Raw genomic sequence first — 27,680 nt, 5'->3', positions numbered from 1 at the left:
ACTTTTAAATTTGGTTTGAAATTATATTGCAGTAACAGACATATAGTAAAAATATTTGACATCTCCAGGCTATTGTGTCTACTCATCTATTAATTTAGATTTAAGTTCTTTAACAAAGTTTATAACTTTCTCCATAAAGTTCTTGTACATCTTTTAGTAGTTGTATCCCTGAGTAATGTAATTTTGTTGCTCCTGTGACTGGAAATCTTTTTATTTTTATTTATTTTTAGTATTTTAATGTTTATCTAGTTTTGAGAGAGAGAGAGACAGAGTGCAAGCGGGGGAGGGGCAGAGAGAGAGGGAGACACAGAATCCGAAGCAGGCTCCAGGTTCTGAGCTGTCAGCACAGAGCCCTATGCAGGGCTTGAACCCACAAACTGTGAGATCATGACCTGAACTGTAGTCAGACACTTAACCAACTGAGCCACCCAGGGGCTCCCTGGAAATCTTTTTAAAATCACACTGTCTAAACATTTTTGCTAAGGTTCAGAAACATGATTTATCTTTTTGAAGTTATCTTGTATCCAGCAACAGAGCTGGCGGTTTACATATAGATATTTTCCTAAATTTTCCATATGGACAATCATGTGTAAATAAAAAAGGCTTTCTTTCTTCTTTTCATTTCTTATATAACTTATTCTTTTCTTACTTCACTGGCTAGGAATTCTAGCATCAGGTTTCTTATATACATATAAAGGATACGCTTCTAACATTTCCCCACTAAGTATAAGGCTCACTGTAGAGTTTTGATGGGTATCCTTCATCTGGCTAAAGTTGTTCTTTTCAATTCCTAGGTTCTCAAGAGTTGATGCTGGTGTGAGGGGTAGTGGTGTTAATCATGAATAAGTGCTAACTTCAATCAGTTTTTTCTCTGGCTACTGAAATGATTATATGTAATAGACAACTATTCACTGTCTATCTAACATCTGTTCTATGAGTTGTAACTCATTCTGGCTGCATGTGCATACTTTCAGAACATATCAATACTACATTCATGAACACATTCTAGATAAGAAATAATCCAATTATCTCTGACCTTTGTTTCATAAAGAAAATATGAATAACAAATTTTAAAAAGATAATCAAATTTACTTGATTTAAGCCTATTAAATATTTTAAGATAAGGGCAGATGGCTAAAAACAAAACTTAGAATATTACAACTTTTACCTCATATATATATATATGTATATATATACACACATACATATACATATATACATATATATATACATGTTTATAATATAGAACATATGACATATATTCTAAGATCAAACAGGCCTTCTAAAATAAAGGGATAACAGACATAAAATACAATTCCATTTCAATATTTGATTTTGGATCACAGATAAACATTTTTATAAGTGCCCTATCACATCCATCACAAAGGAAAAAAAAATGCTGCATAGCCCGACTTTCAAGTTATCTTTTAATTACCACCATTTAAGGAACTTACTTTAACTAAAACCCACTGCTATACAAATTGCACTTTATAAATAAATAGAGCTGTGGGTTTGAATCTTAAAATCCTACATTTCATGGAAATTATTTCAGTCAGCAAATAACCAACCAGACGCCAAGCTCCCTAGGTTCTTAATTCCACCACGTGTCAAACTTTAAAAGTATGTTCTTATTAAAGAAAGCCCAATTTTAAACACTGCAGATTTATTTAAAAACAAAAAAGTGATTTGCCTTAAAATTTTTGTATGAAAGAGGGGCAGAGAAAAAAAAGGGGGGTGGGTGGGAAAAAATGTAGGAAAAAAAATTTTTTTTTTGCTTTTTTAATTAAATAAGTTTCACTGCAAAGTGAAAAGCAAATGAGGCAAAGAGGCACTCTACAATGAGGCACTCTACAATTATTCACGAGGAAGCATGATTCAATTTACAAAGGCTGAGTTTGTGCTCAATTTTTTGGAAGCACATGTATTGGATTTTATCTGTATCTGACTTTTTCCACAACAAGCAGGGCTAAAAATGAAAAATGCAAAGAGAAATGCACGTGGATAAATACAAGTTTGAGATGTCTAGTACAGTTCCACACCTCCTCTAATTTCCCCTTCTTTACTGGCGCAGAAGCAACAAATCTTGTTTCAGTAAGAAATCCTTAACAGAAGCTCTCACATTCACCTCTGGACCAAGTAACACACTATCCTTCAGGCAAGTGTCACCTGTAGTAGAAAACTTATGCAATGTGATTTTAGATTTTTAACGAAATTGGACTAGCTTTTCAATGCACAGTGTTGCTTATACTTATTTAGAAGCTGTTACAAAGGAGTTTTAAAAAGATTAAGGCAGGGATAAATGGTTGAGGTTCTGTGGAGAACTCAGAGCCTAGAGGTTAATCAACTTCAGATCATCTGTGAATGATGATTTCCATCACTTCCGCACCAAGCCCTTCACCTCGTGAGTAGAGCCGCACCGCGATCAGGCAGAGAACAGCACGCAGCTGTCTCCAGTTAGGGTCCACCTATAATTAACTAGCTCACGCCTACCTTATGGCCAGTAAAGGTATACACACTGAAAGTAAAATATCAATCCGCTAAGGAAATTGGGGAGAGGGGAGATCAGATTTTTATTACAAAAAGCCTCGTTTTCTGATTATTCAGAAAGGCAATGTTCATGTATTAAGGAAGTAATATTGAAAGCTGTTATTGCTACCTCAAAAAATGTATTAAAGATATTCCTTGTTACTTAAGAAAATCTCACTGCACATTCTAAAAGAGCAGCCAAGTCTTGGAAGGATAGTCTCTCTGGGTAATGTGCTGTACAGGAATATGACCAACCTGAGACCACGTAAGGACAACACTGAGCTGTGTGCCTTTAAGCACAGGACTTAATTCATCTCTTCTGAATTAGCAGATTTCTCACTGGCCAAACAGAGTAATAATACCTGTCTCACAGGACTGTTGTGAAAGTTAAATGAGATGAGGCATGTATACATATTTATCAATAGCAAGCTGGATGTTTCTCAAGTATTAGAAGCACCTCCTTTTTCCCATTCCACCTCTGAAAAGAGCACACACCCGAAATTGGGCTGCATTTTTTAAAGGATACTAACATTTGATGTAATGTTAATCATTCTTCTCCCTCCCCACCTGAAAAGAAGACTAACAACTAAACATATCTTTAAAACTGAGGGAACAGGGGGACACCTGCATGGCTCAGTCAGTTGAGCATCCAACTTTGGCTCAGGTCACGATCTCATGGTTCATGACTTCAAGCCCCACATCAAGCTTGCTGCTGTCAGTGCAGAACTGGCTTCAGATCCTCTGTCCCCGCCTGCCCCTCCCCTGTTTGCACTCTCTCAAAAATAAATAAAAACATTACAACAACAACAACAACAACAACAACAACAAAACTGAGGGAACAGGGTAACAGGCAGCCTACACACTACTATGGAAAGTACAGTTCATTCATCTCATAAAAATTCTGAGGGACCCTCTAACTGTGAAAGATGCTAAATTCATAAGGCACTAATGGAGATAATTCCTACTGTCATGAAGGTGATGTATAAATTGAAAAGATACCCTTGGTACCCCATAGTACTGAGAAAGTCAATAATTCAGGACATATTTGTGTCTAAGGTTAAATCTGAAGGGAAAACAGGCATAAAATAAGCCTACTCCAGACAGATGTGCATATGTGATCACCCTATCCACAATATTACCTCCAAATAAAATGCATGCAAATGATCTTTTGCTTCCGAAAGAAAATAAAAGAGCTTTGTTCCTTTTTGGCAAGTTATAAAATAAAATAAGAAAGTAAGCACACCTAGTACCCAGATTTTGGTTTCCAATACCATTCTCCAACAAAAGAAACCTGGGCTCCTTGAGAAATGGATAATTTTAGGAAATATCAAGATGAGCCTGGAGCATCCTGTAGTGCTTCCTTAGTAAACTAAAACAGCTCAGAACAAAAGAAGAAAAAAACACGATGGCAATATGTCAAAGGGACACAAGATCTGACTGAAATAACTCCTAATTTGGAGCTGGAACAATTTGAGCAACAAAGTAGTACTGAACTGCAATTCAAAATATACAATCGAAGGGTGCTTGGGTGGCTCAGTCAGCCAAGCGTCCAACTTTGGTTCAGGTCATGATCTCATGGTTTGTGGGTTTGAGCCCCGAATCAGACTCTGTGCTGACAGCTCAGAGCCTGGAGCCTGCTTCAGATGCTGGGTCTCCTATCTCTGCCCCTTCCCAACTCGTGCTCGCGCTCTCTCTCTCTCTCTCTCAGAAATAAACATTAAAAAAAATCAAAAGATTTAAATATATATATATATACAATAGATATCCACGAGTCTATACTGATATAAATGATTGCATAAAGCAATAAATGAGAGAAAAGAGACAAATCTCCATGTAGAAGAATTATGAAAAATATGTAGATGTTCCACTGACAACAAGGTGGGCTTAAATGTGGGCTGTGCATAGCACTTCGCTCCAAAGAGTATACTATAAAAAGAAGAGAAAAGAAAAAGTATTTTGCAAAGAAAATCCTAATACTACCTCCAACAAGTGATTAAGGTTAACATCAACAGTGATAAATCATGTTGATAGCATGTACCCTTGATATGATGTGATGAAAATGGCTCTTTACCTCTGTGGTCTTCTTTCCCAAAAGACATAACCCCAGTCTAATAGTGGATAAAATATCAAACATTCCACAGAACACCTGAGTGCTCTTTAAAACTGTCAGGATCATCAAAAACTAAGTCTAAAAACCTGTCTCACCCAGGAGATACCTAAGGAGACATGACTAACTAAATGTAATGTGATATCCTAGATGGGATCCTAAAACAAAAATAAGAAAACTAGGTACAAACTAAGGGTATTTGGAAAATGTATGGATGTTAGTTAATAACAATGTTTCAACACTGGCTCATTATTTTTGACAGATGTACCATACAAGTGTAAGACATTACTCATAGGGGACACGGAGTGTCAAGTATATAGGAACTCCACACTATCTCTGAAATTCTTCTGTAAATCCAAAACTGCTCTAAATTTTAAGAAGTATTTAAAAAGAATAAGAAATAAATTATGTTTAACATACAGATTAACATTATGACCCTCATTTGTTCCAATGTAAGTCAGTCACTCTTATTTATAATACATATGGTGTGTGAGGAAATGACAGGGGACCTGTCTGCAAAGAAGCTGACAGCAGAGGCCATCTGTCAGCATCCTGTGAAGCGATGCAATTCACATATGTACCCACTCAAGTAGTTTAACTAAATCCTCACAAGAACACACAAATGGTTTATTCGGAACCATGTATTTGTATTTTATTTCAGGCAAGAAACAGCAGGTAGAATGTAATATTAATAATGTTAAGTATATCAAGAAGCCTAAGTGACATTTCTCCCATTTCTGAGTTCTTTACCAGTCACAATACAAAGTTAAAAACAAAGGGTGTTTTTAACTAATACAATCTGCCTAGAAGTTGGCCAAAAAAATTCAAAATTATCAAGAGGCCTATAGGCCCACAGTGGATTTGCATTAACATAATGAATAAACAAAAGTTAGGTGTGTATGTCTGTGTGTGTGTGTGTGTGTGTGTGTGTGTGTGTGTGTGTGTATATATATATATATATATAACACATGTATTTTTAAATAGCAAGTAAGGACAGGGAATGATGGATTTATATCCCACATTATTAATGATGAACCCTGCCTTAAATGTATGTTATGTGTCAAAATAATAGAATATTATGAAGCCTTCATAATTAGCACAATAAATATCCAGATTATAAAGATAAATCTCTATTATTTTTAGTGATATTTAAAGTCATGTCATACTCAAGCTATTATTTTCTGACATTTCACAAAAGATAGATAAGGACAAATAAGCAGCAGTCTTTACAGATGTTTATAACCTACATTCTTACATTTGTTGGATTCTGTTCTGAAAGTGAAATATAAGGGAAAGATACAGTATCAGTATATGCTCACCAACAAATGACTTCATTAATGTAAACAATGTTCTCATTAAAATTGGGAAGTATAACCACTGGGAAAGCAGCCACTTGATCGGAATAAAAAGATTCTAAGAATTAAGAGTCGGCACTGCACATGAAATTCATTTGCTCTATCATTCATAGATAAACAGTTGTAGAAAAGCAGATGAATCCAAAAACGTACAAAATGCTACGGGATATCACTGATGTGATTAATTTCATAGCAACAAGACCTTGAACAAATAGAAGAGTATTTAAACTATAGCGAGATGTGTAGCAACTATCGCATAATATTTAAGTGACTTAGCTCCAGAACTGGACTACATGAGCTAGAATATTAGCCACAGAATTTATTAGCGATGAGACTTTGGACATGTTATTTATCTCTCTGAGCTATTATTACCTGCAGAATGATAATGAAAATAGTCTCTACCTCACAGAATTGAAAGAAGTATTACAAGAGACATTTCATTACAGCATTTAGAAGGACACTTGGCATATGGTAAGTACTCAATAAAATGTTAGCTAGCATTGGCCAATCAGCAAGGGAGTAATCGTGACAATCTTTTATACCACAACAAAATCCACTAAGTATCTTTTGGCAAAGAACTAAAAAGTTATCAAATGTAGAAATAAATTATACATTCTTGTTTTGCAAATAAATAAGACTTCCAAATCTGCTGGGCTGTTCTGGGATATTTTATAAAGACTGATGTCTTGGGAGTCTGCTCCACCAAGACCTCCTGTGTACTTAGTGCAAGGCTATACTCATGGTGTTGGCAACAAACAGCTAACAAGATACATCAAAACATAAAAGCAGCATACATACCCTCAAATCAGGAGAAAAGTTGTCTGCAGAAGTTGAAATGGAATCCGATGATACAACAGAAGCTGATTTTGTATGCACTGAATTCTCTGAATGAGAAGTGGAAGCACTACAAAATACAAAAGCACAGTGTTTGAAAAACACACTTGAAAAGGGGGGGCTTTAAAACATGATTTCAGAAATTTTACTAATTATTACTCCATTATGTATTAAAACTTTCATTGCCAACCTGACCTACATTGCCTATTCAATCTTATCTCCGAATACTGGTAAATTACAAACTCTCCATACCTGCAGGGTTAAGTATTCTTACCACATTTCCTCTGAACAGACTTCCCTGGTACTCCTAAATAAACTCTGGGCTAATTCTTTCTTTTCATTCAACCATCCATTCACTCATCCAATAAACACTCACTGAATGATCCAATGTGCAAAACCATTACACCAGGCACTAGGATCTGGAGATAAATATATAATCCTCATGTTCACGAAGTTCACAAGCTGTGGCAAAGACAAATAAGTAAATGGTGCGTGGTGATAAGAACACCGGCCACTGTGAAACTGAATAAAGGAAGCCTCATTTAAAATGGAGTCGGGAGGCCAGAAGGTGGAACTCTCGTGCCCTACCACTCCTTGCAGCCCTCTGAATTACCAACAGAAGAAGCCTATCCTTTACCACCCCAGTAGGAGGAAGATGATCTCCTTGCCTGGCAACAGCCCAGCCAAAGAGTGATTGTCACAAGCAGGCCAATCAAAGACACTACACTTCAAAACCCAGTTTACTCCAGTGGACTCTCTGTTTATAACAACCCCTCCTGTTTGGAACAGCCCCTCCTAAAGCCCCCTTTTCCATATAAAAGAGCATTCATTCCTCTCCTTTGCTCTCCGGACTTGCCTATGGTTTTGCCATAACTTGCATGTCTCAAACTGCAATTCTCTGTCATTTCTGAATAAACCCATTTCGCTGGAAATATAACTGATAGTTTTACCTTCGAGGTTAACACATTACAAACACAAAGAGAGAGACCGAAACGGGGAAAATGGGACCAAAGGAGAAGGAGGAACCTGACTTTACTCAGGAAGATCAGGGAAGATGTGACAGAGGAGATGTTATTGAAAGATAGGAAATTGCCAAGCTGAAAAACAAGCAAGGGAATTCCAAAAACATACAAAACCAAAAAGCACTGCAAAGGTGTAGAATAATCAAAGACACAGAACACTCTGAGAAACTACAAAGAGTTCAACGGGGCTGGATAAGCAGAACAGAAGCTAAAGACAAAAGAGGAGCTTGTCTTTGCACCTTTTACCTTACCACTAAATCAAATTCTATGCTTTAAACAAGCCTATCTACTTCTTCCATTACCTTAAGTAATCACGCTCTACTTTTATTCTCCAATTGTATACTGACCTAAGGCATATACATTTTCCTACATTTTAATCACCCCAAAAGGGAGAGCTGGGTCTTCCTTTTCCACAAAATCTACTTCAGTGCCTATGTATACTGTTAACATGTATTGTGTTTGTTAAATTCCAAAACACAGTGAAAATATACCTATGTCAAAAACTGAATGATTTACATCATTTCCTTTTATCACTAAAAGAAAGTTAAAATTATTCAAAGTAAGAAAAACCAATGGTGGAGAAATTTCAGGCACTTTGAACTGAAGTTTCAAGTTCTGATTAAAAAATATATTTTTCTCAAGCGTCACTCCCAACATACTACAAGTCTTTCTCACACCAAAAGTAAAAATTTTTTCATTAGATTTTGATAAAAGAATCCATCTTGAGATTGTGATACTTAAAAAACACATTTGGGGTGCCTGAGTGGCTCAGTCAGTTAAGCATTCGACTCGAATTCAGCTCAGGTCATGATCTCATAGTTCCTGAGTTCGAGCCCCACATCAGGCTCTGTGCTGACAGTGGGGAGCCACTTAAGATTCTCTCTTCCTCTCTCTCTGCCCCTCCCCTGCTTGCATGTGCACACACACTCTGTGTCTCAAAATAAACTTTAAAAAATTGTTTTTGTTTTAAAATTTGTCCACCATAAACCTGCCTTTAAGTACATTATTTATACAATGGGAAAATCATCTCCTCCAAAAGAAACTGTCACTTCATTTTTTACTGTTATTTTTTTAAGCCTTACTGAGGCGTGATTGTGAAATAGTGTAGGTACAATGCCTTAATAGGTACAACATGATGTGATGTATGTATACACTGTGAGATGAGTACCACAATCAAGCTAATTTCAACATTCATCACCTCACACAGTTACCTTTTTTGTGTGTATAGAGAATTTGAGATCTATCCTTTTGGCAATTTCAAGTAAACAATACAATATTCCTCACAATGGTCACCAGGCTATACATGAGGTCCCTGAACTATTCACTGTATATCTAAAACGTTGTCCCTTTGCTCAGAATCTCCCCATTTCCCCCTTAACAGATAGATACATGGTTTGAAAATATTTTCTTACATCCTTTACGTCACTTTTTCATTTTGTTGTTTCCTTTGATGTAGAGAAACTGTTTAATTGGATATAATCCTGCTAGTTTACTTTTGCTTTTGTTGCTTGTGCTAGTGGTGTCAAATCCAAGAAACCATTCTCCAGACCAATGCCAAGGAGCCTTTCCCCTGTTTTCCTCTTGGAGTTTTACAGATTCAGGCCTTATAATTAAACGTTTGGTCCATTTGGGGTTGATTTTTATGTATTGTGCAATATCAGGGTCCAATTTCATTCTCTTGCATGTGGATACCCATTTTTAACAAAATGACTATACATTTTTGGCACCCTTTTCAAAGATAAGTTGACTGTATGTGTGTGGTTTTATTTCTGGGCTCTCTATCCAGCTCTACTGGTCAATGTATCTATTTTTTTAATGCCAGTACCATACTGTTTTGATAACCATAGCTTTGTAGTACAGTTTGAAGATAGGAAGTATGATGGCTCCAGCTTTACTCTTCATGCTGAAGACTGCTTTAGCTATTTTGGGGCTTTGTGGTTACACACTGATTTCAGGCTGTCAAAAATGCTGCTGGAATTTTTACAGAGAAAATAGAAAATAGAAATTTTTTATAGAAAATATCTACTGAATCTGTACATCACTTTGGTTAGCATGAACATTTTAAGATTAATTCTTCTAATCCATTAACACAGGATAACTTTCCATTGATTTGTGTCTCCAATTTCTTCCATCACAGTTTTATAGTGTTCTTTGTACAAGTCTTTAACCTCTTGGTTGAATTTTTTCCTAAATATTTTACTCTTTTTGATGCTATTGCAATGGAATTGTTTTCTTAATTTCTCTTTTGGAGAGTTTATTGTTAGTAAATAGAAACCCAACTGACTTCTGCATGTTGCTTTTCTATCCTATCACTTTCCTGAATCTGCTTATTAGTTTTAACGGTTTTTTCATAGAGCTTTTACAGTTCTCCACGTATAAGATCATGCCATCTGCAAAACACTTTTGTATATTTATACAATGTGAAAATCATCTCTCCCAAAAGAAATCCATTTAAATGTATTAAAAACGGTATTCCAGTGGAAGCACTTCATAATATTTTTTCAAATGCAAACATATATTTATTTTATTAACTATTTCAAGGTATGATTTGTGGTTGTTATTTATTTACACCCAAGAACCTATAATATTACACAAAGGAGTAGCCATAAGAAATTCTATTATCTAGTTTTTTATAATGTAAGGAAAGAGAAATTGACAGACTGAGAATGTTTTCTTCCTTTCCTCCTCTTTTATTTTTTTGTTGTTGTAGCCAACTTCTGATTAATTAAATACCATCTGTATTAAAGTAACAGGTAAAATAATCAAACTTTGGCACAGTATTTTGAGAGATACGATTTGTTGCCTACTCCATGTACATACGAACCTCTGTTTTTCCTGACTTTGATGAGGGCAGTATGTGCCCAGCCCAACATAACAAGCTTCCTTCGGGCTCCCTCCTGGCTAGGAGAACCATGGGACACAATTTTGGTCAGTGAATTTAAGAGGAACCATGCTAATGGTTATGGAAACCTTTTATTTTCTTAATAAAGGAGAGCAGAAACAGCAGGGTAGTCCTTAACCTTTCCCATTTTGTCTTGCCTGGAGCAAGAATGTAAAGCCTTGAAATACTGCAGCCATCTTGTAAACATGACCAACATGCTGGCCTGCTGAGAACAAGGAGCCAAACAACGGGAAGAACAGAAAGTCCTCATAGTATCACTGAGCAGCAGAATCCACACCAACTCCCTACTTGTGTAATTTTGTTATGTAAAAAAATGAAGCTCAATTTCTTAAATCACTGCAATGGAGTTTTATATTCTATACAGCCAAATACAATTCTAAATGATATAGCAACACCTCATAAAGTCTATTTTGGCCAAGTTCAAATGTGTACTACTTCTTATGCATAGTTGACCTTCTGAGAGAACAAATAAAATTAAAGGCAATAAACCAATCTGGAACTACAGGTAGTATATTACTCAGAAAAAATAATTCTGACAGAGAAGATATAATAGCATGTCCCACTAAGAAAGCAAATGGTTCTTTAAAGCCAAAGCATGAAGCAAATAAATCGAAGGGAAATAAAATAACAAAAAAAATTAAGTTCTGCAACTAATAACTTGTAGTCTCGGATTCAAAGAATCAGTCTTTCAAGCAAACGTGTGGCAAACAGCTTTTAATTATTAACTTCTTTCAGAGAAGATACTATGATGCACAATGTTATATGTAAAGCAGCACTGATGTGTACTTCAATATAACCAGTTTACAAAAGGTTTCAATCCCCAGGCAAGTAAGGAGAGGCTGGAGGAGACCACAGTAGGGTTTATATCCTAGTGCCGTTCTTGTGATTATGGCACACACGTGCACGCACACGCACACACACGCCCCAGAACCATTAAACGTTCTCTTGGTATAAACAGAAGTGCTGCCCTTTACGGCTACTCAGACTGAAGGCAGCCACAAATACCCTAGAATGCAGAGCTCTATTTTCAGTCAGCTTTTCTTCTGTCAGATGGGTTCTACGAGTGCTTCTGATCGTCAAGGGCCACTGGTATAATACAATCTAACGACCACTACTCTTTTCCACTGCTCCTTTGCTCCATATTGAAGTCCAACTTTCTTTGTGTATCTTTTATGAGCCGTTCCACAAACAAGCTCTTTATTTCCCTGAATTCATGTCTTTGCTCACACTATTCCAAAACAGAACGTCTCTTTCTCCCCATCTCTTTATTAACATCCTACCTGCTCTTTAAGACCCAGTTGAAAAGCAAGCTTTCCAAGAAGTCTTCCCCTGGTGTTCCAGCTGGAACTAAAGTCCCATTCCTCTACACTTTCACAGACTTCTGCCTCTACTCTATAATCACACCTAACACTTTCCACATTAGACTAGAGTTCTTTGGTTATGTGGCCATCTCTTTCTTAAATTATAAGCTGCTAGAGGATAAGAATCTTGTAACTGGCAAGGCATCTGAACTCGGAGCAAAGACTGCAGTCTGCTAACCTCATCAAGTAACCACCACCACCACTTTAGTCCTCGGTTTTCCTAGGCCCGCAAACTTCACTGCAGTCTGCCCGAACATTCCTGCCGCCCCTGTCAGCCTGAGCCTCTCTTCAAAAATGCCAGGTCTTCTGGACTATGTGCTTCCTCTGTCCATTCTCCCGGCTCAGGTCTTCTTTCAGCTACTAACGCTTCCTAACCTTTGTACCAGAATCTGTATCCCAGAGTGACTTGATTGCCTCACATCCTCAATAGAATTCTCCCTCCTTCTCTGTGCCCCAGCTGACACCTCCTCCCGGGAACCCACTGCCCTGCAGCCTTTTCTAGACACTCTTCCCCCACCTCTAACAAAACCCGAAGGTGAAACCAGCACTTTCCAAGCTCCACTCCCATGTTTCTCCACTAGTATTACCTCTCCACCTTCCTTATGTAAAAGGCTTCTTCTGAAGTTCCTGGCATTTGGCTATACAGCTTCCTTATTACTGTCATCCACCTACCTTTTCATTACTCCTCGTCACTCACTAAGAACTTTTTTTCACTTGCCTTACTTCCTCTTCTTCAGAGCTTCTCTCTGCTGCAAAGCCATCATCATGGGAATTTCAAGGTCCACAAGGATAAACCAGCGACAACCTGTCTCGAAACTCCTCAGTTCCTACATCCCTCACCCACATTCCCACTTTAGCAATGCACTTCTCTCGTCACACCCTGGACTTCATCATTTCTGGGAACTACGCAGTCTTGGTAATCTTAAACACAAGGAAACCAATCTCTCTCCTCAGTCAGATGGTATCCTTTCCAGAAATCTCACTTTCTTAACTTTCCCTTCATCTAATCTTCAACACAATGGGGACAACTCATCCCTCAACCTCTCCATTTGTCATTATCATTCATGCTTTTTTGCTCTCCTTTTGCCTCTCACTTGCCTCCCTATCCAACCTAAAATGTATAGCAATATTTTAAAATCTCTTTGGCAAACATTCAGCACCTTATATCCTATCCGTTGGCCATCACTGCTCTGTTAATCCCTAAATTTGAATCAATATAATAATCTGTCTTCGCCTGTGCTAAAGCTTGGCTACTAATAGAAGAAATCTTCAAACTGGGGCCCCTTAGGACATGAGTGCTCAGCAGTGCTCAGCAACCCATCACATCCAATCAATCCGAAGTTGTATACAGTCTACCTCCCTATCATCTCAAATGCATCCGTTTTTCCATCCTAATTTTTACTCTTGTAATTCAACATCTCTTACCTGGACTATAGCAAATCACCTGTCTCATTTCTCCTACACACCCAATATATCATCCCAAACTGAATACCAAAGTGACCTTTCAAAACTGGAGATTTGATCGTATCATTCCCCAACTTAAATTTTCAGTTGATTCTTCAATCCCTCCCAAATCGAGCCCAAACTCCTTAACATAACACTTGAAGTCTTCCATGATCTGGCCCTTGTTCTATATAACCAGCTATAGCTTTTACTCATCTGAAGTCATTGGGAATGACTTGCAGATTCCCTGTGTTTTCTAGCAATTTCATACCTCTGTCTTTTGCTAATCCTGCTGACATTACCTGCAATGGCCTCCATGCACTTCCATGCCCACTTTGCCCCATTCATCTCCCTTTACTGTACACTGTATGTATTTTGATCATAAGACCTGTATACTTTATTGCATTTACTCACTTACAAGCTCCTCTCAGATACTTTTGTTATTGTATACTATTCCAAGATTCTTTCTTTAGCACAGATCGTTTCTCCTCTTCCTTGCTCTCAATAAAACATGTAAAGTGTCTGAAAAAGAATATCTGGCACATGTAAGTGTTGGTTATTATTATTTATGACAAAGGAATATCACTGTACATGTAACATGTATTATCCCCCAAGTCGGATTAGTTGAATAAATACATTCGTAATGGCAAAGCTGCTGGGTCACCTCTCATTAATACTATTCCAGCTGTGACATATTACAAGTGAGAATATAAATTCCCCCAGTGACTGTAACCAAAGATTTGCTAAGGGAGTAAAATAGCAGGAACTAACATTAAAGATCTGGTATTGACAAAATAAGAAATTATTTCTCTTGGACACTGTTATGCTAAAGTATTTTAAAAAATGAATATTACCATCGCTATGGAAGCACACGCGTTGACACTGTGAATGCCATTTAAAAATGAAGCCTGTCATCACTCAGGACTGAATGGTGCCCCCACCCCAAATTCTTATGTTGAAGTTCTAACCCCTGGTGTGACTGTAATTGGAGATAGGGCTTTCAGGGGGTAATTAAGTTTAAATGAGATCATAATGGTGGGGTCCTATTCCCTTAAGATTGGTGGCCTTATAAGAAGAGAAAGAGAGAAGGCTTGCATCCCTCACCTGCCTCAGTCTTCCCCCTCCCCCACCCCATCCCCAAACAATAAATGCACTGAGGAAAGGAGGAAAGGCCATGCAAGGACATAGCAAGAAGACAGCCACCTGTAAGCCAGTCAAAGAAGGCCCTCATCAGGACTGAATCATCTAGCAACTTGATCTTGGACTTCCCAGCCACCAGAACTGAGAGAAATAAATTACTGTGATTTAAGCTGCCCTGGCTTATATTGTATTTTGGAAGCAACCGTGAACTGATGGTCACAGAAGATGAAAGTCACCAAAGGAGTTTCTCTTGGATTTTGAAGTGGAAGATTTCCGATTTAACAGTACTTTTTTTTCTGGGGCACCCAGGGTGGCTCAGTCAGTTAAGCGCCCAACTCGATTTCAGCTGAGGTCATGATGTCATGGTCAGTCATGAGATTGAGCAAAGGTCGAGCTCCACACTGGGCGAGGAGCCTGCTTAAGATTCTCACTCTCTCGCCCTCCCCCATTCACACATGTGCTTGTGTGCATTCTCTCTCTCTAAAACAAAACAAAAAAAGTATTTTCCTTCTATACAAAATAAGATATGAAGTTCTAAAAAGTATTCAAATGGACAGAAGAGTCCCACTGGAAGAGACCTAATGATGTCATCAATGATAATCTTTACCATTTCAACATGTAGTCAATATAAAAAGGTATTAATGAGATACTTTACATTCTTTATTTCATACTATCGGATGTGCATTTTATACTCACAACACATCTTAATTCAGGCTAGCCATATTTCAAGTGCTCAATGGCCACAGGTAGCTAATGGCGAATGCACTGGATAGCACAGGTACAGACGAACGTGTAAATAAACCACAGAGAGATGGTCTATAGAAAAAGTCTGCAAATGGACAAGGGCAGCAAAATTAAATCGAGGGAAACTGCTCTAAATTAAGAGGCTTCACGGTTATAATCATTTGTAATGTCTGGCTTTTGTATCTATATGACAAATTGATAGTTTTTAGACAACTGGGGGAACGTGGTATGGAGGAGCCTTACATGAGAAAAAGAACCCTTCCTGATACTCTCAGGTGTCATTATGAGCTTATGTGGAAAAATGTTTATACCTTTTAAATACGCACACTGAAGACATGATCTGCTTCAAAATAGTTTAGGAGAACACAAGAAAAAGATACAGCAAATAGGACAAACTCTTGGTCAGCTCTTCAATGTGGGTGATGGGTAATCAGAGGCTTATTGTACAACTCTCTCTTTTGTGTATACTTGAAAACTTCTTTAAAAAATTCAAAATATCATAGCTTTAGTATCTTAAAAAAAAAAAAAAGAAAGAAAGAAAAAACTACTAGTAAGCTTAGGAACCCAGTATTTATCTGAACTCAGCTACCACGCTGTTGACAAGCAGCAGTCTTAAAAGCAGTGGTGTAAGATGGAAATATCATTAGATGGAAATACAGTTGGCCTAGGTTATCATTCTGACAGCATCAAATAAGAAATACGTGACCCTGGGGGCGCCTGGGTGGCGCAGTCGGTTAAGCGTCCGACTTCAGCCAGGTCACAATCTCGCGGTCTATGAGCTCGAGCCCCGCGTCGGGCTCTGGGCTGATGGCTCAGAGCCTGGAGCCTGTTTCCCATTCTGTGTCTCCCTCTCTCTCTGCCCTTCCCCCGTTCATGCTCTGTCTGTCTCTGTCCCAAAAATAAATAAACGTTGAAAAAAAAATTTTTTTTTAAATAAAAAATAAAAAAGAAATACGTGACCCTGGGCTTTTCTCTCAGTTTCTTAAAAACAGCTTTAAGTGCTCTAGAAAGATATGCTGAGTAATTTGCCCAAAGTCACACAGCTAATAAGTGACAGAGCCAGCGTTGTCCAGATCCAGAGTATGTAAATAGTAACAGGAAGAAGAACGCTTCTCTGAGAAAACCAAGAGTAGAAGCTGAATATTCATTCATTTGGCCTATTTTTGTTTTCCAGAGAACTAACTACATTTCCCAAAACTGTTTGCCTCAACTTAACAGCTATTCCAATTGCACAAACTAATTTCCAAGAAGAAACAGTTTGTATTTTCCATTCTTCTTCCTTTCCTTTCTTTCACACTGAATATAATTTTTAGTTCCCATTTTCTTTTAATTTTTTAAGGTTTATTTATTTTGAGAGAGACAGGCACAGCATGAGCAGGGGAGGGACAGAGAGAGAGAGAGACAGGGAGAGACAGAATCTCAAGCAGGCTCCACACTGCCAGTGTGGAGCCCAACAGGGGTCTTGAACTCAGGAACTGTGAAGTCATGACCTGAGCTGAAACCAAGAATCAGATGCTTAACTGACTGAGCCACCCAGGTGCCCCTTTTTCCCATTTTCATGTCTAATTCTAGCCAATAAAACTTGGTGGAAAAGCCGGAACCAGCTCATGCCTACAATCACTCAGGGATGTTAGTCTCATCTCTCTCTATTATATTCAAACCTCCAAGAAGAATTTTCCTCAAGCATCTTTCCAACACTTCCTTAGCACTTGCATTTATTATGACAAAGGTGCTTATACTGGCCCCAGCTGCCTCCTCATCAAATCAAATCTCAGCATCACAGCTTTCAGAGTGTCAGAGCTCTCTGCCGTATCTAATTCTAGCTCATGCTTCCATTGACTCTGGCTATCCAAACCCAATTCTCATGCAGTTAGACTCTTCCCACTTTCCGCTTTGAGTATTTTTTAATCTCCTCTCCAAATGTCTTCTCTTCTGACCAACTGTGGCTTTTAACTACCTAAAACTTCTGTTAAGGGTTCATTTCCCCTAAGAAGCCAGTCCCGAAGTGATTCTTACTGGTTCCTTCCAATAAGTCCAGACATTCCAACATGTTTGCATGTTGCACGTTCAGTTATAGCTAACGTTTATACTGACGTACTATGTTTATACTGATTCATTACATAGGGCACATATTCCTCGTAAAGACAGTTAACAATTACCAAACCTTTACTATGTACAAAATACTGGGCTATAGAATAGCCTCTGCCCTTGAGATCTCAGCCCTGTAAGAGAAGCTATACCACATCAGCACATCAATACCATGAGAGGCAGAAAGAAAGGCTAGGAGAAAAAAAAAAAAAAAAAAAACTCAGGGGAAATGGTAGTAATCTGAGGATTAGAGGAAAGCAAGAAATACATTAAAATGAACCATTTGAAATTACTACTTCTAGGGGCGCCTGGGTGGCGCAGTCGGTTAAGCGTCCGGCTTCAGCCAGGTCACGATCTCGTGGTCCGTGAGTTCGAGCCCCGCGTCGGGCTCTGGGCTGATGGCTCAGAGCCTGGAGCCTGTTTCCGATTCTGTGTCTCCCTCTCTCTCTCTGCCCCTCCCCTGTTCATGCTCTGTCTCTCTCTGTCCCAAAAATAAATAAACGTTGAAAAAAAAAATTTAAAAAAAAAAATGAAATTACTACTTCTATAGGTAAAATGGTCAAATATCAACAATTCCATATGGCTCAATGATAAAATGAAGAAGACAGAAAACTGGGCCTTTAAAGATTGCAAGGCACAGATCAGGGCTTTGCAAATCACAAGAATATGCATGTATGACAAGAAAATTCTAAAAAGAGTCTGGGAAAGTACAGGGCAGATTTTGAATAGTTACTCAAACTAAATGGATAAAAGGGCAAATAGGTAGCCTGGTGCCAAATCACTGAGAATCCTAAATGCCAGACTTAAAAGCCTTGCTAAGAAAAAGCAAGGGGCTCACAATAAGATGCCATTCCACACCATCTAGGGTGGCTATAGTCAAACAGGCAATAACAAATGTTAGCAAAGATAAGGAGAAACTGGAACCCTCCTACACTGCTGGGAGAACTGTAAAGTGATAAAGAGCCACTTTGGAAAACAGTCTGGCGGTCCTTTAAAAGGTGACACAGAATTTCCAAATGACCCAGCAATTCCACTCCTAAATATATTCCCAAGAAAAATAAAAACGTATGTCCACCAAGAAGAACACATGAATACATACAAATGTACACAAATGGTCATAACAGCATTATTCATAAGAGCCAGAAAGTCAAAACCAGTCTGGCCATTCCCCTGCTTGAAATCCTCCAATGACCTCCCCCTTCCTCTTAACCTCAAACAGCCTTCAAGTCATTACATGATCTGCTCCCCACCCCCTCCTCCAGCTTCCTCTTGTGCATCTCTCTTTCCCCTTGCTCTCCTCAGCCCAATCACACTGGCCTTCTTGGAGATCCTTAAATATGCTGGCCCCTCTGCAGGGAGCATGGTTATGCCAAACTCCTTCCTGACTTAAGCTCTCAACTGAAACATCACCTCCTCAGGGAAATCTGAACAGATGCCTCAGACACCTTAATAGTTGTTGTTCTCTCAGTACTTCGTGTTTTTAGTTCTTCCTAACTACAAAATCCTGTTCTTACGTATCTTTACAAATGTTTGATTAACATCTATGGCCCCCAAGAACACACACTTCAAGGAAGGAAGGTGCCATGTGAATTTTGCTCACCATTCTATTCCTAGGACCTAGTATGGTGCCTGGCATAGAGCAGGCATTCAGGAAATATTTCTTGAATCAACTAGTGAGTGAAAAAATGAATGAGAATGATCAAAGACTGGATGACTCATCAGAGGCCATGACTAGCATATCCGAGACAAAATGAAAAAGAAACTTGGTAAAGGGAGTGGGGGGAGAGGGAGGGACAGAACAAGGACAGAGGAAGGTAAACGATCTCATTTTCCTTCTGGAGTTAATGTGTGTATATTGTTTTATACACCATATATAGTGTTCCATTTACATTTAAAAACTTCTTAGCACACTGGAACAAACATTTCTTTAAAGAGATTATGTCTTAAGTGAGTAACAAATAATCCTTAACAGCTGGGAATTGGTTTTGGACTATGTGTTATTTCCATTGGGATGGTTTAAAAAGTAGTAGGGAACCAAAAAACCAAGCAATATCCTTGGACAAATGACTTTTTCCCCATTTCCCCATTCTGGTTTATTATCTGTGAAAAGTAACAATTAGACCATTTTAGTGGTGTCTTTTGGTGATCCTAGATGTCTTTGAGAGTCTCATGAAAGCTGTTCTCTGATTTACTTACAATGTCAGGGACTTGAAGATTAAGAACCCTGGCCTAATGATCCCTTTTAGTTCTAACATAGTCTACGGCTTCTAAAAGGAGTATTCTACCTTGTGTTATAGCGATATAATATCTAAATAAGTGCTGAAAAATTAAATTGTCCAAAAAGTGTTATGTGTTTGTATCTACTTACGTTTTCTAATTCTATAATCACAGCCTTAGTCTTAAATATGAAGTTAAGACTCGGACTAAATAGAAATATTCCAATATTGTATTTCTGACAACATAGTTTTTAAGGGGATATTTGCAAATATCCTTTAGGGAAACTAAAACTAAATATAACAGCTACACTTATTTCAGGAGCTCTGAGTTATCACTGTATAACTTCAACACCCCCGCCTACAGGTACACAGAATGACAGCCTATCAAGATATTTAAGCCACAATTTCTTTAAATATTTTCACTGTTTTCATAGGAACTATGAAACTGTAGGAACTATATCTATCTTTTAAAATGCATTTGAAAAATATTCTAATTTAGCTAAGTAATGATTCATTTTTAAGTATCTTACATTTCAAAACATATGTATAATAATTAAGAGAAGAGATTCCCTAAAATAAATATATATATATATATATATATATATATATATATATATATATATGACTGGCTCAGTAACTCTTCTAAATAAGTTCATCACATTAAACTGGAACACAGGAAAAAAAACTCCACTGACTCAGAACATCACCCTTCCCAATGCCCAGCATGGTTATGTTTCCAAGCCTTCTTATGCTACGTGTGCTCATTTACTCTAACCTTGTGCCCTCCATACACTGCAACTTGGTATTAGCTTCAGAGGCCTGACTCATTTGGAGCACTCCTCCGCCAGGGTGAAAAATGAAAACGTATGATTTGGAGTAATTTTGGCACTCATGTTTCTGACAGCACACTCATTTTTCCTTCAAACACCACATGTGGTTTTCCTTCACAACTCTCTTTCCAAATCTGCAGATCACATTCCATTTCTTAAGAGGTTAGCCACCTTCCACATTACAACAAAGTGTCTATCCTCACTGGCTCCATTTTCTCAGTACCCACTCACTCCTTAATCCCTAGCAATCTGGCTTCTGCCTCTAATGAATCCCATAAAATGGCTCTTTCTGTAATTACTAATGACCCAATTGTAAAAAATAAAAAAAGGGGCGGGGGTTTTTTCTCAGTCCTGATACTATAAATTGTCATCTCCCTTCACTAGCATATGGTTTCAGTTATCCCGTATCTCAGTTTAATGTAATCAATAGTCTTGAGTACCCACTATATGCCAGGCAGTACCGTTCTAGGAACTCCTTGAGATACAGAGGTAAATAACACAGGATTTCTGCCTCTGCTGAGTTTTCACTCTAATATCCTTAATTCAAGTATACACACACACACACACACACACACACACACACACACGCAAAACACAGCACAGTGTAGAATACGAAAAATGAATAAGAGAAAAATAAACCACTTAGAGGTCTGGAAATAGAAAAGCTCATGTACAGCTCTTATGTACGGGCTTGAGAAAGGCTTTACGAAAGAGACAGTGTTGGAGGTTAGCCAAAATATGGAAGAGGTTCAACACCTTCTCAACAATTTCACTAAGCAAAGACAAAGCATGGAAAAAAAAAAAAAAGGAGTGAGGGGATGTTACAGCTACTGTAAGACACAGACCACTTTGGAGTATAGGATACTTGTAACACATAATCAGAGAAAAGCCTGAAATGGTAGAAGGTCATGACAAATAAGTAGATATTCAGATACTTAGCTCTGAAAGCAGTGAGAAGCTACTGAAAGTTTCTGTGTTTTAGGAAGATTATTTTAAGAACAGGTCAAAGAACAGATGACAAGGGCAGGAATATCTATTTGGAGACCTCCCCAAGTCAGAAGAACTAAGAGCCTAACTTAGCAGTAAAAATGAAACGGGAGTGGATACAAGGGACACCATGGAGACAGAATCAATAGAACTTGGCAAATAACGTGACATGATGAGAAAGGGATCAAAATCCGATCCCAAGTCTTGCTGACTGAGCAACCAGTGTGCCGAAGCAGCAAAAAAGAAAAGTAGGTAGTTTGGGGAACTGACAAGTTTCGTCTTGAAATTTTTAAGACTGAGGTGGCATCAAGGGCATCCACAGGGAAAACATGTAGCACCTCATACACTAGTAGGCCAAAAGATTTCACATTTTACTTGGTCATGCATTTCTTCATTCATCCATTCATTCCATTCAATCAGGCAGGCAAGCAGGCAGGCAGTGTCAGTTTACTACTTACTCTGTTACATGAGTGCACTGTGACAACTGTGACAGTATGTACGATACAACAATATTAGGTGTGCTCCAAAATGACAGCCTCATGGGAAGGGCAAACTCCTATTTAACTATCTGGGGATCTGATTGTGATGAATGCTATCAGGGTAGCTTAAAAATACCACAGGAATATAAAGGAAGAAAAGACTGAATGTGATGGGACAGGCGAGACAGACTTGAAAGATGTGTCATTTCTGAGGGACACTGGCCTGTTAGTAGGATTTAATGGTAGAATGGAAGAGTGAAAACATCTGAGAGAGGGAGAACAGCATAGATTATTTGGGGAAGCAAATGTGACTGGCTTTGTGGGTCATGGCAGGGGTGGAGGCGAGAAAGACTGAACTACGTTCTGTGAAGAAACCTGGATACCAAGAATTCAGATCCCATTCTAGAGGCAGGGGAAGCCATTAAACATTTCTGAGTAGAAGTGTTATATATTTTGCTGGCTTATGGAATATCGATGGAGGGGAAATTCTACAGGAACTGAGTTAATAGCCTACTGAATTAGGTCTCTTTTTTTTTTTTTTTTTTTTTTTTAAATTTTTTTTTCAACGTTTGTTTATTTTTGGGACAGAGAGAGACACAGCATGGACGGGGGAGGGGCAGAGAGAGAGGGAGACACAGAATCGGAAACAGGCTCCAGGCTCTGAGCCATCAGCACAGAGCCTGACGCGGGGCTCGAACTCACGGACCGCGAGATCGTGACCTGGCTGAAGTCGGACGCTTAACCGACTGCGCCACCCAGGCGCCCCTGAATTAGGTCTCTTAATAGACAACTGAAATAGGCCACAGAATAACAAAAATAGGAAATACAGGAGAAAAAGTTTGAATGAGATATGTGGAAACATGCAATAGATTTTGATGTTGTTGAATCTGAGGTTCTCACAAAATATCCACATGAATGTGTTCATCAAGTAAGTGGAAATGCAAAACTTTTCTAGTTTTGACATTCCCTGGAGAGGTTACAGTTACGTGATAGCTAAAGCCATGAAACTGAATCATGTAGCTTTGGAACAGCATACACAGCAAAAAGAGATGTGAGATTTAGTGAATGGAACTACATTTATTTTCACAGAATAGAGACTGGAGGTAGAACTATAGAAAAAAGTAGATGGAAAAAACAAAGAGTTTAGTGAAAACCAAAAGAATGTTTTAAAATCAATAGTTAACAGTATATAATACTACAGAGCAGTAAAGGAAAATAAGAGTAAAATCCAATGGATTTATTAATATGTTAAATCAATTACTATGTCAACGTGGTCTATACAATGTTCTAGCGACAATAATCTAGTATAAATGAAAACACTAAAATAGTGAGGCATGAACTGTCTTAACTTCTTGTCCCTCTCTCAGTAAATTTATCTATATCCACACTGACTCTTTCTTCCTATCTTAGATGATGACATTTCTCAAGACGCCTGAGTGGCTTGGTTGAGCGTCCTACTTTGGCTCAGGTCATGGTCTTACAGCTTGTGAGTTCGAGCCCCACATCGAGATGGCTGCTGTCCACACAGGGCCCATTTCAGATCCTCTGCTCTCCTCTCTCTCTCTCTCTTTCTCAAAAATAAACATTCAAAAAAAGAAGAATGATGACATCTCTTCTCAGTTTTAAGGGCAGTCTCTCCTCCTTTGGAAGGTGTGTGTGTCTGTGTGTGTACAGGCATGCATAGGCTTTACATGACACTGGACAGGTAGCAGGAACTCAATAGTGAGTTGCTGAATCTATGTCAGAATCATTAATAACACACTGAAGTCTACCTTCAACTATTCAATTGATATTGCTGTCTGGATGTCATTAATGCCCTGAGGAACAAATGCAGGGGCACCTCATTCCTCTCAGTTCTTACCCTCCTTAACCTCTCCACAGAGGTAGATAGTATTATCACTGCCTCCCTGTTGGGTTGCTTTTCTCCCTACACTTCCATTGCCATTAAAATTTACTGCCCTTCTTCTTTTTTTTTTTTTTTTTTAATGTTTATTATTTTTGAGAGACAGAGACAGAGACAGAGACAGAGACCAAGCAGGGAAGGGGCAGAGAGAGAGGGAGGCACAGAATCCAAAGCAGGCTCCAGGCTCTGAGCTGTCAGCAGAGAGCCCGACGTGGGGCTCGAACTCACGGACCGCGAGATCATGACCTGAGCCGTAGTCAGCCGCCCAACCGACTGAGCCACCTAGGCGCCCCTACTGCCCTTCTTTATACTGTTTTTTTCTGCTCTTTTCTTCCAGTTGCCCTCTCAGTATAGATTCTCTTGAAAGTTCTAACCTTGGCTCTGTGCTCTGTACTCAATCTCTCAGAAATACAGACTCCCACAGCTCCAGTTATCACCTCTGTGCAAAAGATTTTCTAACATATCTTTAGTCTTCTCAGCCCGCATCCACAAATACTTGCTACTGGTACCATCTGGCCTACCCTCTCTTCAGCCCTATTTCTCACTCTGATCCTGCTTGGTGACTGCCCACACCTTACAGTGACATTAAGCTGTGTACTAGGTAACTAGAATTACACCGTATTTTTCAAATTCTTTTTTTCAAACGCTTATACGCATCAGTTAACCAACTATTCTGATGGTCGGCCAGTGAATTATAGGATATTATAACTTTCAAAGACCCTGAGATCTTTCTAGTGAAACTCCTCTCATTTATACAGATAAAGTAGAGCCCAGAAAAGTGAAGGGAATGGTCTGAAATATCATATCAAATTAGTGGCAGAGCCAACTACAGAATCAGATTCCCCTGAATAAACCACATTGCTTCTCACAAGAGTGTGGAACCAAAAGAAGAAATACCTTCACGGTGCTTATTATCTGACAGGGGAGATAGAGCACACACACATGCATACACACGCATGCGTGTAGCACACACACAGACACCAACATTCTACATAAGCTCACTGTATAAGGACGAAGGTCAGTTAAGAACAAAGAACTGGGGTGCCTGGGTGGCTCAGCTGGTTGAGCATCCGACTTCAGCTCAGGTCATGATCTCACGGTCTGTGGGTTCAAGCCCACATGGGGGCTCTCTGCTGACAGCTCAGAGCCCAGAGCCTGCCTCAGATTCTGTGTCTCCCTCTCTCTCTGCCCCTCCCCAACTTGCTTGCACGCGCTCTCTCTCAAAAATAAACATTAAAAAAATAATAATAATAGGCAATGAGATCTTGAATGAAAAAAAAAAAAAAAGATCAAAGAATACTTCCTGGGGAAGATAAAGCTGAATTGGATTTAGAAGCAGGTTAAGAATAAGACTACCCTTGGGGCGCCTGGGTGGCGCAGTCGGTTAAGCGTCCGACTTCAGCCAGGTCACGATCTCACGGCCCGTGAGTTCGAGCCCCGCGTCAGGCTCTGGGCTGATGGCTCGGAGCCTGGAGCCTGTTTCCGATTCTGTGTCTCCCTCTCTCTCTGCCCCTCCCCTGTTCATGCTCTGTCTCTCTCTGTCCCAAAAATAAATAAAAAACGTTGAAAAAAAAAAAAAAAAGACTACCCCAAAACAGTACCTTTCGGCCTGTTTCCCATAATTGCTTTAAGTTTTTGGACAACAAACACAGGGAACACATTCTATATGAGAAGACTAGACTGTTAATTAGATCCCTCATTTAGAATCCAGTATAAAGCCAAGTGATATTGCAGGATCTGAAAGTAAATGAAGATAAGGCTCCAATGACAATGTGGTGTTATCGCACAGAATGTTACCGCTCCTTGACCCGTCATCTATTTTACTGTGTAAGAGTGCGTCATTTCCTACCCAGTGGCCATGTGGCCTTGGGCAGGATGCTCTCTAAGTCTTAGTTTCTTTATATGCAAAACAGAGATGACAAATTGGTCATTAATTCAGCTCCTTGGGTTCCAAGTGACACCACCCACTCTCCCCCAGCAACTAGCCTCCATCTGCAGGAGTTAAGAAAGGGCATCAGAAATCCAAATGCTCTAGAGGAGTAAGACTGTCCTTCCATCTCTCCCTTGGCCTTACCCCCACTATCAGCAAAGTGAAGAGGAAACAACCAGAACTGTGGGTGGTCCATGCAGGACCTTACCTTTCCCACCTCCTTCAATACTCAGTCTCACCACATCCCCATCTAAAAAACTGTAAGGACTAACTTCATCATATCCTTCATCTCTGTTTTCGACAGTTCCCACAAGAAGTCAGAACGGCCAGACCCCAAATCTCTCTTCTGATCTCATCTTCCATTCACCCCTAACTCCTGTACTTTGGATTTTCAAGGTCAAACATCAGCAATTTTTCTTCTACTCTCTCTCTTAAATGGTCTCTTCACCTTTTACTCTTAACTGAAGCCTGGTTTTCCCAAGAACACTGCTCTCCCCATAGCTCTTTCAAATAGAAAATTAAGTCTTCATTTTCTCTCCTATACCCCTCTCCCACCACTGGCCCTGCAAATTGGGCCCTGTCCCTCACTGCCACTTTCAGACTATTCTTCCTGTCTGTGTTTAAAAACCCCAAGCATTCAGGGCACCTGGGTTTCAATGGGTTAAGCATCCAACCCTTGATTTTGACTCAGGTCATGATCTCACTATTTGTGAGTTCGAGCCCCACGTCGGGCTCTGCACTGTGACCACAGAGGTTCTGTCAACCTCTCCAGATACCACTTCATTCCTCTAAGCTTCTTTCCAGCCAAACTCCTTGAAGAAGATGTCTATACTCACTGCCTCCAATCCCTCACCTCTCATTCTCTCAGAACCCACTTCCATCAGGCCAGCCAAAATGCTTTTGTCAAGGTCATCAACAACATCCACTCCATTAAACTCAGTTGTCAATACTTAGTACTCATCTATCAGTAGCAGTTGAGATAACTGGTCTTTCCTCCTTGAAATACTTTCAACACTCAGCTTCCAAAACTCATGGCTACCCTACTAGCTACTAGCTACTCTTTCTCACTGATCTCCTATAATGTTTCCTTCTCACCTTAACCTCTTAACATTGGAGTACCCCTGAACTCTTAGTCCTTGACAACACCTCCCCTCCTTAATAATCTCACCCAGTCTCACAGCTTTAACAGCAATGAGTTGATGAACCCAAATTTTTAGTGCTATCCCAGATTTCTCTCTTGAATTCCAGATTCCAATAACCTAGTTATTTAACACCTTCAGGTGGATACCTAAGATGCCCCAAACCTAGCCCCTACCGTTCTTCCTGAAACCAGCTCTAATATCTTAGTAAATGGTAATCCAGCCTTCTATACTTTCTTGGGCCAAAAACCCTGGAGTCATCTTTGAGACTTCCATTAAACTACATGTTCAAACACTCAGGAAATTCTGTTGGCTGCACCTTCAAAACGTGTCCAGTACCCATATCCATCACTTCTACCTCTTCTACATCTCTCTCCTCTGGATGCTTCTAACTGCTGATAAACCAGTGTCCTTGCTTCTGCATCCCAGTCTGTTTTTTGTTTTTGTTTTTAAGAAAGGCAAACTGTCTCATGCAGCACCTCATCTGGGGGTATCTGGAGTCCTGGAAATTCGACTACCCTAAGTTCTCCTACAAACGGACGCTGAGAGCTGTTTAGAGGTTCTAGTGGGGGAGCGCAGCTACTCGGATACCCTTGACCTAAGAAGAATGCTCCTCCTCTATCAGGGAAGGGCGTCCTCTTCAACTAAGAAAACAGCTTTGGGACAGATGCACA

At 39.2% G+C, this 27,680-nt stretch overlaps 1 protein-coding gene across 3 annotated transcripts in view; it reads right to left on the bottom strand.

Moving 5' to 3' along the window:
• MTMR2 (myotubularin related protein 2) overlaps positions 1-27,680 on the bottom strand; it is a 118,125-nt gene that overhangs the window by 69,781 nt on the left and 20,664 nt on the right. For all 3 annotated transcript variants that reach the window (XM_047824222.1, XM_047824223.1, XM_047824225.1), the window contains one exon: positions 6,787-6,892. In XM_047824222.1, the coding sequence (XP_047680178.1) occupies positions 6,787-6,892 (106 nt within the window). The remainder of the gene's footprint in view (positions 1-6,786; positions 6,893-27,680) is intronic.

The sequence above is a fragment of the Prionailurus viverrinus genome, chromosome D1, assembly GCF_022837055.1.
Source record: "Prionailurus viverrinus isolate Anna chromosome D1, UM_Priviv_1.0, whole genome shotgun sequence".
In the NCBI taxonomy this organism is placed as follows: Eukaryota; Metazoa; Chordata; class Mammalia; order Carnivora; family Felidae; genus Prionailurus; species Prionailurus viverrinus.
Note: the sequence above shows the minus strand (reverse complement) of the source record. Positions and strands in the feature narration are given on the sequence as shown.